Source organism: Mustela erminea, chromosome 19 (genome assembly GCF_009829155.1).
Source record: "Mustela erminea isolate mMusErm1 chromosome 19, mMusErm1.Pri, whole genome shotgun sequence".
Classification (NCBI taxonomy): Eukaryota; Metazoa; Chordata; class Mammalia; order Carnivora; family Mustelidae; genus Mustela; species Mustela erminea.
Window position 1 is genome coordinate 20,542,726 of NC_045632.1, and position 12,679 is coordinate 20,555,404.

The 12,679-nt window shown below is 52.4% G+C and overlaps 1 protein-coding gene across 10 annotated transcripts in view; it reads right to left on the bottom strand.

Annotated features, from left to right (window-relative positions):
- Positions 1 to 1,359: 1,359 nt before the first annotated feature.
- The window catches only part of TDRD12 (tudor domain containing 12), a 69,246-nt gene continuing 57,926 nt past the window's right edge, over positions 1,360 to 12,679 (bottom strand). For 9 of the 10 annotated variants that reach the window (XM_032325843.1, XM_032325845.1, XM_032325846.1 and 6 more), the window contains 10 exons: positions 12,400 to 12,587; positions 11,462 to 11,672; positions 10,016 to 10,108; positions 7,321 to 7,493; positions 3,932 to 4,041; positions 2,463 to 2,523; positions 2,261 to 2,374; positions 2,023 to 2,176; positions 1,873 to 1,939; positions 1,360 to 1,458 (listed from right to left, as the gene is read on the bottom strand). In XM_032325843.1, the coding sequence (XP_032181734.1) occupies positions 1,367 to 1,458; positions 1,873 to 1,939; positions 2,023 to 2,176; positions 2,261 to 2,374; positions 2,463 to 2,523; positions 3,932 to 4,041; positions 7,321 to 7,493; positions 10,016 to 10,108; positions 11,462 to 11,672; positions 12,400 to 12,587 (1,263 nt within the window). In that variant the 3' untranslated portion in view covers positions 1,360 to 1,366. Of the gene's footprint in view, positions 1,459 to 1,872; positions 1,940 to 2,022; positions 2,177 to 2,260; positions 2,375 to 2,462; positions 2,524 to 3,931; positions 4,042 to 7,316; positions 7,494 to 10,015; positions 10,109 to 11,461; positions 11,673 to 12,399; positions 12,588 to 12,679 lie in introns of those variants that run through there. The other variant, XM_032325850.1, reaches the window with a different exon arrangement.

A 12,679-nucleotide genomic window follows, 5' to 3' on the forward strand; every position in this document is an offset into this window, starting at 1 on the left:
CCATCACGAGGCAAGCCTGGGCCACTCAGGCCTGGCCACCTGTCCAGAGGCCTCCCCCAGAGGGAGCAAAATCTCTACCTACAGAAAGCGACACCTGCTGAGGACAAGAGCTCCGCGGAGTCAAACCTTTGCCAGACGGGGGGACTTCCAACCTCTGAAGAGCCTGCTCAACTTAGCCGAGAGAAAGGACAATCACCCCGGTACTCCATGTGCCAATCTGACACCCGCCGAGCAGCCCCTGGGAGTCCTGGCGGCAGCCGCCCGGAGCCCAGGGCTGGCCTCCCTCGAGGTGCCGCTACCCAGCAGCACCCAGGGGCAGCCCCTAGAGCAGGGCAAGGCCACGCAGTGAGCAGAAAGTCTTATTTTACAGATGAGGAAACTGAGAGTCAGAGTGTGATCCCAACCTGCTCGCAGAACATCCTGGGGACAGTATACCTTTTGTTCAAGTGGTGGCTTATCTACTGGGACATCTGTGTTTTCTGATGTATAATAAAAAAAGTCTTGGGGGCAGCCACAATGGTCTCACTGGGTCACTGTTCTTTCCCGCCTCTAGGCAAAGCTGCTGACTCCTACTGAAGACAGACGCAGGGTTGACATTTCACTCCCTTCTGCAACTCTGCCAGTTCACACGGCAAGTCCGGCTCAGGGCGCCCCCGAGTTAGGGGCTGGTGACCGGACAGCGTTGTGAGCGGAGCAAGGGCTCCCCACACCCAGCTGTTCTGAGAGTCGCCTCCAGGCACCCCACACATCCTCTTCCATTTCCACCAAAGAGAAAACTTCTTCCTGTGTGTCCAGGACTGTGCTGGGCCAGGCGGGTCTCCAGAAGCTGTAGCTTTACCTTCACTCCTGGTCGACCCGTGGGTCGCGACCAGGCTCCTCAGACGACATCAAGTACAGGTCCATAGATCATTCTGTGGAGCCCAACCAGCTTAGGGTGGAGAGCATGAGACTGTAGGCTGGAAACCTCAATTTATATGCACAACACGAGGGTTTGGGCAAGGTACCAACCGGGTCTCCGTGAAGAAGTGAACAGACTAGCTTTGGGAAGGACGGTTCATCCCCCAAATGGCACGCCATGCTCCCCTGTCACTCAGGATCAGCGTGCTGGAACAGGCTCCACGTGAGAGGCTGTGCGGGCCTGCAGGTGGACGGTGGGCCCGGGTCCGGCCAGCGCCCACCCGCCAGAGTCCCCGCAGCCCATCTCTCACCAGTACCAATCCCAGTGCCACAGGCTGACGCCTGGTCAGAATTTATCCTGGAGTCAAAGGCAGGTCTGGCCGTAACTGCTGTTTCCTGAGCTCCCAGCCACACAGCGTGTCCATCTGTCCGCGTGCGGTTCAGGCCACCTTCCGGATCTGACTCGTGCTCATTCGCTCTCACTTCCGTCATCCTCCGACGGCTGCCCGCTGCTCTCAGCCACCTCTGCCACCGTGCGCGGCAGGTTTTTAGAATTCACAACTGTAAGAGTTTGATATTACTGAAATATCTGTTCACTACAGACTGATTAGCACGTATCCCCCACCCCTGAACCCTGCCATTATTTTGGCCAATGCAGAAAAAGTCCCATGGCTTCTAGAGCTCTATTTTGTGACTTTCTATTTTTGTTATTTTAGGCAAGAAATGAGCAGGTAAAATGCCTACTTAGAAATTACCTCCTGGGAAGAAAATCTGTAAAGGTGTTATAAGAAGGTTGCTTATAATTAAAAGTTGATGCCTCCTTGAACCAGAACATTTAGCACCAAGACTGACCACAAGGAGAAAACCAGTTCCTAAGGGCTTCATGGTAAAGACCCGTTGCCACGAGGGCCGCAGTCCTCAAACATGGCCTTCAGCACCTGTAACTCCCCAGGGGGTGGGCGCACCCCATCTTACCCTGCGGGAGCTGGCTGTCCTCTTCACATTCTTCCCAGTGATCGAAATCAAAAGCCACATTAGGATTCTGTTCAAAAGAACAGGTGACATTTAATACAGAGTAAGTCATGCTCAGGCCATTGAGACTAGTCACGGTTCATTTCCACTCACTTTCTGTTTGAGTAAGCCACACCAAGGTCCCCTGGTCTCTTTTGCAAGAGTGATCACAGGCTCCTCATTCACGATCGTGCATTTGCAGGCATCTTTTACTACGTTGGCCTGCAGCTCCATGTCAGCCAAGTAAAACTTCTCTCCTGCCCAGCCACTAGGTGTACAGGGAGAAAGGCCAGTCCTTTACCATGTTCAAAGTGATTTCCGATTTCACTCTAGAAGACATACACGAACCTACCTGAAAACAACTCTATCCTGGAAATATTTACATTTGTAATCTTTTACATTCCTTATTCTTATCTTCAGGATGACCACATCATCTTTCTGGAACCACTTTATCTGTGGGTGGAAGCTAGGAGAGAAGACAATGGCTTACATGGGCACACGATTCACTCATTAGGCATGGAGGGAAGCTGACCTCGGCCATTGCGGGGATGTACCTTTTCAGAGGCTCTGCGGTTCTGGGAAGGGAAGAATCGCTCGTGTTTTCAGGTAAAGTTTCTGGGCAGAGAGTCAAACGTGCCAGTAAGTTACTTATACGTGACCACATACTCCACGTACCTATCTGTACTTCTTGCACTTGACGCAACTTTTAGCCAAGGAACAACTTACAAAGAGTGTCAATTTCCACGTATCCACTTGCAAAGAATAATTAGAAAAGATTAACATGCACCACATTTAGGAGAATTATAAAAAACAGGCTCTGACAAATACTATAATTAAACCATCAGGTAATTAAAGTTACTCTGAAACAGAGGGGCATCACCGCCAGGGGCCACCTTCACCCACAAGGCCTGGAGATGGCCCACCAGAGGGGAAGGCATCTGGTCGCCAGTCTATGCAAGGAGCCAGTGCTGAACACGACGCTTCCCCCCGCCAAAAAACCCGCCATTTGAACTGCTCGGTCTGAAACCCCCGAATCTTCAATCTGAAGATGCAGCAGGAATGTTCACGGCAGCTTTCATCACAGTCAAAAATTGCAAACAGCCTCCGTGTCTACCAACAGATGGACAGACAGATAACCTGTGGTGGGTTCTTATCACAGAACAGTGCTCAACGGGGAGAAGGTACAGAAGGAACCACCACTCCTTGGAATCCTGCATGAATCTCCAAGACAACGCCGAGGGGGAGAGGCCTCCAGAGCGTCCACCCCGGGCTTCTGACTCAGCAGAACTCATCCGAACTGAGGGCGGTGGACGTCATGACTGGTCCTGGGGAAGGGTTTCAGGAGGGGAAGATGCGGGCGGGAGAGTCCTGGGCTGTGGGAATGTTCCCCCGCCTCAGCTGGGTGCGGTCAGTGGCCATGGGTACACACGTAATTGTGTCGGGCTGTGTGCGCTTCCCTGCATGAACTTTACAATTAACTAAATGGGGAAAGCTATTAAAAAAAACTTTGGAAGCAGAATTGTCAATAATAGATACCAGTTTATGTCCCTTTCTATAGAATTCATCTAAAAGTAGAAAGCCTCAACACTGGAAAACTTCCAAGCTTTCATGATTTTAAGTGAGCCACTTTTTTAAAAAGATTTTATTTATTTGTCAGAGAGAAAGAGAGAGCACGCACAAGCAGGGGAAGCAGCAGGGGGAGAGGGAGAAGCAGGCTCCCCACTGAGCAGGGAGCATGATGCGGGGCTCGATCCCAGGACTCTGGGATCATGATCTGAGCTGAAGGCAGACGCTTAACCCACTGAGCCACCCAGGCGTCCCAAGCCATGTTTTGTTAAAAGATTTTTTTAAAAAATTCATTTGAGAGAGAGAGAGAAAGCATGAGCAAGGGGGAGGGGCAGAGGAAGAGGGGGAAGCAGACTCCCTGCTTACCAGGGAGCCCTGACAAGGGGCTCGACCCCAGAACCCTGAGATCATGACCTAAGCCGAAGGCCCTAAGTGAGCCATGTACTCAATCACCAACCATGCTTTTGGTTTTCTGGCTTCGTCTCGGAGTCAGCCCCTCCTTCTGAGCCGCTGTCCTCTCGCTGTGGGCTCTGCAAACGAGCAGCAACATCTGCTGGAGAAGGAGTGCTGGACAGGAAGAGGCGAAGGTTAACTCAGAGTCCAAGGGAAAGCAATCTCGGACTCTCTAGGGGGCCCACCCACCAAGAGGAGGAAGGCAGGCAGCAACCGTCAGACGTCAGACGGGCCCCGGGGTCCCGACTCTGCTCCTGGAGGCCAGGCAGGGCCACCCATTCTGCTTACTGCAGCGCCCCTCGTGGCGAGCCTAGAGCAGATCATCGATACAGGCAGGCTGGTAAGTACATTAACTCGTTTACCAAAAAAGTTCCCTTTTAAATCCTTTAACTTCGAGAATAACCAGCCCTGTGACCCACTTCGAAATGGATAAAAGGGGAGAAGTAAAGGCATCTCTGTGCCCCTGCCCGAGTTCCTCAGTTCCTCCTCCCCAAGACACCCCTTACTTCTAGAAACATTCTTTGCACAAAGAAGCACACAATGCCATCTGTGTCGAAAACACACACAGGTGCCATTTAAACACCCAGGAACCTACTCCATTCACTTCTCTGCTCCCTCGATTACACGTAACAACTAGAGATAGATCACTCCGTATCAGTACTTAGAGAGTTGCTGCACTCTTTAAAAATAAAAAAAATTAAAAAAATTGTTTTGAGCAGATAACCACTTTCATGTGGTTCAGTGTTTTGAAATAAATGAAAAGGTCTTTAAAAAAAATAAATAAGTCTTACACAGTGAAAAATCTCCCTCTAGTTCCTGTTCCCCAGCCACCCCACTGCCTTCTCATGGGCAACAACGGAATTCATTTTGTGTGCATCCTTTTGGAGAGGATTCAAGCCTAAAGGAGCAAGGCCATACAAACATGTGCACGTGTGTGGGCATACACACACACACACACACACACACACACACGCACACACGCAGACATACCCATACTTCTGGCGTGGGGGGTGTGCATGGGTGTCTCCAAGGGGACTTCCACTCAACACACATGAAGCCTGTGAGTGGCACCCCACAAATGGTGAAGACCGCGTCTCGTGTTCCAACCACCCAGGCAGGGACCGGTCCCCAGGCCCCGTCCTTCCCACGGTGCAGCCCCAGGCCCTCCAACCCCTTCTCTTCCCCCACGGCTCTCTCTCCCCCACCACACCCTTGTCCACTGGGCTTCCGTCCTTCCTCATCACATACTTCCCAAACAGTGACTCTCCTCCACTCCCAGCAAACGAGTCTTCCCCAACTGCTTTTCCTGAGCCCCAGGCTTCTGCTTTCCATCATCCTTCAATGTGACGTGTCCCAAACCAACTTACGATCTCCTTCTCCCATACAAGCACTGTGACACCGTCCACGATGCCAAAACCCTCCTGCCCAGGGCTCCGCAATCCCAGCCCCACCGTCGTCAGTGACCAAGCCCTGGTGGCTTCCAGAGCTTTCCCGTCCCCAGGATCTGTGCTCTTCCCCAGCCTGCTGGAAGGACGGCGCCTTTCTCCTCGTTCTGATCCCGACCACCACCGCGGCTCCCCAATCCCACTCCTGAACCGGAGTCTCTGCTGATCTGTGGCACCTCGTGCGCAGTCCTCTGCTCGCCCACCTTGTGCGTGTGCCCTCCAGGGACAGGCTGTTGCACACACGCAAAACCGAGTGTGCAGAGGACCGGTGCATAACGGAGCCGGGGCTCAGGTACAGCTGCCGTGCTTCACAGAACTGACCAAGCCTCATGGTCATCGAAGCTACTGAACCCTAACGACGTCTTTGTTTTTAAAAGAGTAGCTTATAAACAAGCACGCAGCAATTTTTGTTTCCTGAAAATGTGTAGAAATGGACATGTCTCCTAATCCCACAGGCATCCAAATTCATTAAGATAAAAATTAACTTCAGACTGAAGTATTTTAACCTTTGCCATGTTCTTTGAAACTCTGCTGTGCTCATCAGTCCCCGGAGGCCCCAGGCTGACCCCGTGCCCGGCTAGCCATGCTCACTGGTCGGGCCCCCTGGTGGCGTCCGGCAGGCCCCTGGCTCCCTGCTCTGAGCCAGCCCCTCTCCTGCCGCCTGCGTGTCTGTCCTCCCCGGCCTCGTCTTCCGCCGCCGCTGCTGCTCCTTCCCAGGCTCCCCTTGGGGCTCCCCACACTGGGTCCCTGGGGCTCTGCCCTCGGACTTTGACACTCACTCCTTCGAGCTCTCATCCAGGTCCGGGCTGTCAGGACCCAGAGCTGCCAGCGGCCGCCCTGAGACCACACACCCCCAGAAGCACATTTGGAAACCAGCTACTTCTCGCCACCTCCACAAAGCTGCCCCGGCCCGAGCCACCGGCACCGCGTCCTGAACTCCTGGCACAGCCTTTGTCCCCCATCCCAGCCTCTTCTCAACACGGTAGCCAAGGATCTTCTGACGAAATTATTCCTCTGCTCAATACCTCCTCATGGCACAAGCCCAGTGCTTGCAGATGGCCACAGAGTCCCCCAGGCTCCCACCCGGGACAGCTCTGAGCCCCGCACCCACGGTTCTCCCCGCCTTTCTGCTCTCGTCCCAGCACCTCGCTTCCTGTTCCTGTCATCAAGGGGTCTGCTCTGTGACCACTTTGTGGGGTTGCTTTTCCAGTGACTCTCAGGCTCTCCCACGTCTGGCTTGTGGAAGCGTCGACGGGGAGAGCCGAACGGGATTGCTACCCGGCGTCAGTCTGATGAGGGCTCCGCGAGGCAGTGGGCACCCGGGACACACAGAGGAGCCCGTCGTCAGGGCCGCCCGGAGCGGCCCAGAGCTGTGGCACGTTCGCACAGCAGATCTCACACGGCAGTTACGATCCACAGCCACAAGCGCAGCCCGGGACAGCTTCACCAACTGCGGTGAACTCAAGAAGCCGGAGAGAAGAGCGGCTGCTGCACTCCCTCAAACAAAGCACAACTCGGGAAGAGGAGCGTGCTCACGGCCGCTGTGAAGGCAGCCCTCGGGGAGGGAGCGGCCGGCGGTGGGGCCGAGCGCGCATCCTCCCCCACCCAGGGTCGGCCTCTGTGCTCAGAACACGCACCGGACCACACTTACTACATGCTTTCCTGTGCATCCGTCAACAGTGAAAGAAAACTTAGTCTGTAAGAGATACGGGTGCAACAACACACTCGGGGCTGGTTTTACAATATTCCGTCCAAACCAGAACTATGCATGGGAGGATGGATGAAAATCAGATTCCCCGAATCTGAGAAATGACTGACGCTCAGGGACGGAAACATGAAAACTCAGGAACCTACTCAACTTCCGGAAACAACAACAAAAAAGTCTCTCAGCTCCTGACTCTGGTCCCACAAAATGGTACTTCCAAAAGGGAGACAAAAACTCACTCACAGGGCCTGGCTCGGGCCTTCTTCACCGGGCGGCATCTTAGCTCCCTCACGGAACGTCTTCAGCTGTTCTATGTGCTCGGAGTTGTCGATGCCCATTCCCATCGACAGAATTTCAGTACGAACGTTATAATCAATAACAGAGGTCTTCAAATTGGAAAGTTTTGTAATGTGCACCTTGAATCAAAGAGAAAGTCCATTGGCAGCAATCAGACTTTGAACTTTCAAATCAATGGAAAATGCACTCATGTGACCTCTCGACCTCACGGTGTCACACTGGGCGCATGTGGGCTCCCCCTGCGGCTTCCCGCTGATTTCCTGAGGTGACATGTGAGATTCCTCCAGAGCCCACTCCCACACTGCCGAGGTATGATGTGGGCTGGAGCTGGGGGCCCCCCAAAAATCCCTAGACCTCTCTTAACAAGGAGGGCCCTAAGGCTCAGAGACGTCAATGGCCAGGAGGGGCCTACACCACAGCCCTAAATCCCGTGTTCTCTGCGGTTTCCCCCACTGGTTCTTCTGCAACCAAAATATTCTCATCCTTAATTTACACAAAATAGGAGGTTCTACAACACTGTGATTCTCGCTGGTGGGAGGTGCAGACCCAGGACTGGGCATCCCTTTCACGGCAGCTGGAGGGGACCCAGGCCGAGACCAGCCGGAGAACCTTCCTAAGTGAACCCCGGGAATGTGTGCCCATCTGGGAATGGCAGGAGAGCTTTTCTCCACTCAAACTGAGGGCCGAGCAGTCTGGGGGTCTGTCTACCCCGCACTGTGCCATCGACGCCGCTACTCTACATGCAATGCCAAGTGAATTTCTTTTTATGCTTCTTTATTTCCTGAGCTATTATTTTAGAAAATCTCTTAATAGAGCTTCCATTTTTGGTGCACCTGGGGGGCTCAGCTGGCTAAGCTTCTTCCCTCAGCTCAGTTTCCACTTTTTTCCTCCAATAGAGAACAAGAATATTGGCTATTATATAAACCAAGACCCCAAATCTTCATTTGACCTGTATTGGCAATCTTTTTTTTTTTTTTTTTAAAGATTTTATTTATTTATTTGACAGAGAGAAATCACAAGTAGGCAGAGAGGCAGGCAGAGAGAGAGGAGGAAGCAGGCTCCCCACTGAGCAGAGAGCCCGACGCGGGACTCGATCCCAGGACCCTGAGACTATGACCTGAGCCGAAGGCAGCGGCTTAACCCACTGAGCCACCCAGGCGCCCCATGTATTGGCAATCTTTATCTTCTCCATTAAAAATCATTCTCTCTTCTACACTCTTAAGTCTTACACCCAAACTCCTCTTTGTAAGTGTTAATGCCCTTCCAATTTCATCAAAATAACTTTCAGCAAAACAACTTTTTGAACTGAATGATCTCTTTCTTTTTTTAAAAATTTTTTTATTTTTTATTTTTTAAAGATTTTATTTATTTATTTGACAGACAGAGATCACAAGTAGGCAGAGAGAGAAAGAGGAAGCAGGCTCCCTACCAAGCAGAGAGCCCTGATGTGGGGCTAGATCCCAGGACCCTGGGATCATGACCTGAGCCGAAGGCAGAGGCTTTCACCCACTGAGCCACCCAGGCGCCCCTGAATGATCTCTTTCAAATGTTAGGAACACTGATTAAGATTTAAGTCCAATGGAGCAGAACTTTGGCTTGAAAAGTGGAGTTCTTGGGGTGCGAGCAGCCAGAGAGGGGGATGCGCGGAGCCCCCACTGACACGTCCCGGTCTGGCACTCAGCCCTGGCGGCCCTACACCAGCTCCACGAGGTCAGAGTTTCTGTTCAGAGAGAATCCGAGTCCCATACAGGACCTCGCACACAGCAGGTGCTCAATAAATATCTGGTGCAATGGGCGCCTGGGTGGCTCAGTGGGTTAAGCCGCTGCCTTCGGCTCAGGTCATGATCTCAGGGTCCTGGGATCGAGTCCCGCATCGGGCTCTCTGCTCAGCAGGGAGCCTGCTTCCTCCTCTCTCTCTCTGCCTGCCTCTCTGCCTACTTGTGATCTCTCTCTGTCAAATAAATAAATAAAATCTTTAAAAAAAAAAAAAAAAAAAGAACAAGGCGGACACGGTAAACTAACAAAATTGAGCTCCGAAAGCCCAAGGACTGGCGTCCTTGATGTGACTGATCCCACGCAGGGACCCCCGTTCTGACACAGGCCTTCCCCAGCAGTGTGGACAGGGATGGTGACACTGTTTTAGCGGTGGACAGCCAACACTTGAAAGAACGTGGGACCGAACGGTGCGCGTCAGAGACTGTCACATGTAACAAGGGGAGTTTCACGGAGCTTGTCTCCCCGGTTGGCTTACAAAGAAAGGACTCCCTTAAACAACAACAAAAAACCCTGCAACCAAGTTCATGACCCAAATAACATGGAAAAAAGCAACTCTCCCTAACACACAGCACGCCCCCAAAAGCCTCCTTTATTTGAGGCAAACCATTATTCAAGCCACAAATTAGAATAATTTTAGGGGTCCATCCAGAACCAGATTTCTTTCAAGACAACCGCATACTCAGGGTGCCTGGGTGGCTCTGGTGGTTAAGCATCTGACTTCGGCTCAGGTCATAATCTCAGGATCCTGAGGTTGGGCCCCACTTTGGGCTCCCTGCTCAGCGGGAAGTCTGCCCCTCCCCCATTCGTGTGCCCCCTCTAAGTGAAAAAAATCTTTTTAAGAAATGAAAAAGAACTGCACACTCACCATTGGGTCGATCCACACTGTGTTCCCTAAAGCCAGTATCACTTTGGCATCATGCAATTTTCCAATTATTTTATGATGAATGTACCTAGTAACCTAGGAGAAAACCACTGAGATAATTTCTCTGAAGCCTGAGGAGAGTATCTCATTCTGGTTATGCTGTAGAGTTTCACAAAAATCATTTCCATGCATTTTGCTTGAGCCTCACTCCCACCCCGGGAGGCAGGTCACAGAGGCCATCATGCCGCTGTGTGGACAAGGGTCATGAACAGGGGAGCTGAGGAAGGACATAGGCAGATGGCACCTCTGGACCCCCCAAACTGGATGTTCCCCACTGAGGCCATGCGTCCTTGCTCTCCCCTGTGAACAGTCCACAAGTCCATCTTTGGAAGCTCACAGAGGCGGAAGAGACCCTGGGGCCGAGGGGCCCGGGCTTCCGCGTCCCCCATCCCCAGCCCTGGCTGCTCTCCTCTCCCGCAGGCCCATCTGCGCTCGCATAGAGCAGACGGAGGGAGCCGGCTGCCTCCATCCCTTGCACAGTCATGTGAAAGAACAGGCATGGGGAAAACCTGCCTCATTTCCAGAGGCCCCTTTTCAAGAAATACTTGTGGTGACTATCTTGACAGACCAAAGGTTTCCTGGAGACAAGAACCACAGCCTTCTTGCTTATGGCTACATTCCCAGAGCCCAGTGGCACCAGCCCACAGCGGACACTCTGTAAATACTTTGCAGAGGGAGAAAGAGCGCTACTTAGTAAGGAGTATGTTTACGACCCGCTAGCAGCAGTGCTGTGAGTTCATCCCGTATTGTGCAAACACTCACCTGTTCACTCCCTGGACCATGTCTGACCTCGTTTATTACCTTTCCTTTGCCAACCGCAATGGCGCACTTCACGTCCTACCGACCAGATAATCTGAAACGTAACCCTCCTTTGAAGGGTCAAGCACATCATCGGGAAGACGACTCATGGCTCTGCTGACCAGCGGGACCAGCTGTGTGGTCTGGGTCTCTGCCTGGCTGGTGAGCCATGTGAGTTCCCCCCAGGATGGCTCTTCCGTGTACCGTGAGTTCTCTCCACCTGCGGTGCCTCATCTGGTCTACGTGGGGACATTCTAGCCACACATCCTGAAGGGCCCAGAGGACATGCCCTTTCTGTGCTCTCTTCCCTTGCCCGCCTTCCCAACCTGAAGGAAACGACCTGGCCTCTGCTCCCCTTTGATGGGGTGTCCACTTGGTGCTTACGCTGTTTCCTCTCAAGCGGACAGCTAACTCATTTCATCGCGACGTGTATCTTAGGCGGACTCGAGGACTGTGTGCACTACCGAGGACAAGGCCACCGTACAAGGCTGGGAACACGAGGCAACTTACCCAAACTCAACACTCTAAATGAACCTCAATTCTGTGCATATTCTGAAAGTCAACAAAGTGCGAAAATCCAAAATAACTTACCTTTGGATTCCATTCTACTTCATTGTCCGCAGGTTTCACTCTGCAAACAATAAACTCCACCGCCTGGGGGGGCAGAGTGCGGAAATTTTCCGGGAGATGCAGCAGTTGGCCTCTCGTGACGAGTCCGGTCCGGCCTTCATCTATGAACTTCACCAGGACATTGTCCGCAGCCCAGGTGTCCTCTTTTTGGCTCATCTCCAGCACCTCCACCCTGGAGGACACCCGTGGCTTCAGTGTCCCAGAGATCCCAGAGGAAAATCGTCCTTGCCTCCGCCTACTCATTAGAGAATACTCTAAACCGCAAGGTTCTTTCCCATGGGGAATAAAAATAAAAATGAGCTCAAGCCCTCAAGGACACTCAGAAGGGCTTGCTTAATTCAAGTACAGAGAAGTATAAAAAATGTACAGTACTTTTGACTAGAGATGATCCCTTTATCGGACAACACAATGAAAATCAACTCAGTCTAGTGGAGTCTCCACCTTTCTCCATCGAGGCTCCCCGGAGCGCAGCCGGGAGTGGCAGGGGAGGGGGTGAGCGGGCCAAGGCAGGCTGCCCGGCAGAGCCCATGCTGCACAGCCCATGTCACCACACGGCGACTCAGCCTGCTCTGCTGTAAGAGGGACCCATTTCACGGGAATCCCTGGAGCGCGAGGGGAGGTGGAGGCGTGCACGGAGGCAGCAGAGGGACAGCTCCAGAACCACCCCGCCTTCCGCGCTCTGTGCTCAGGAGCCCAGGGTCGGACAAGTCTAGGCTGCAGAACTGTGCCAGGAAGCTGGACGGGGGGCGGGGGGGGGCGGGGAGCACCACTGCCACCCACCCCCCCGGGGTGTCCGTGCATACCGGGGCAGACGGACACAGACACAAACAGGGATTCGATACCACGTAAAGTTGCCCACACTTCAGAGCTCTTAGAGATGAAATACATAGACCTTTTACCTGTGAAATAGTGTTTTTTCTGCTAATCCATATAATCCAAGTTTCTCCACCTTTTCAACAGTCATTTTGTTGCTGTTACCCTTAAAATACTCATTCATTTCAGCATTAAGACTTGCATAAAGATCCATCTGTTTGTCAACTATACGACCAAAGTAATGTGTTGCATTCAAAATATAAAAGGGTATTATCTGAAAAATAATCAACAAATATATTCAGAAAATAAACTCAATCTAAGCTGAAAAGCTATCTGCAGAAATCAGCCCTTGGCCTGAGAGCCCAA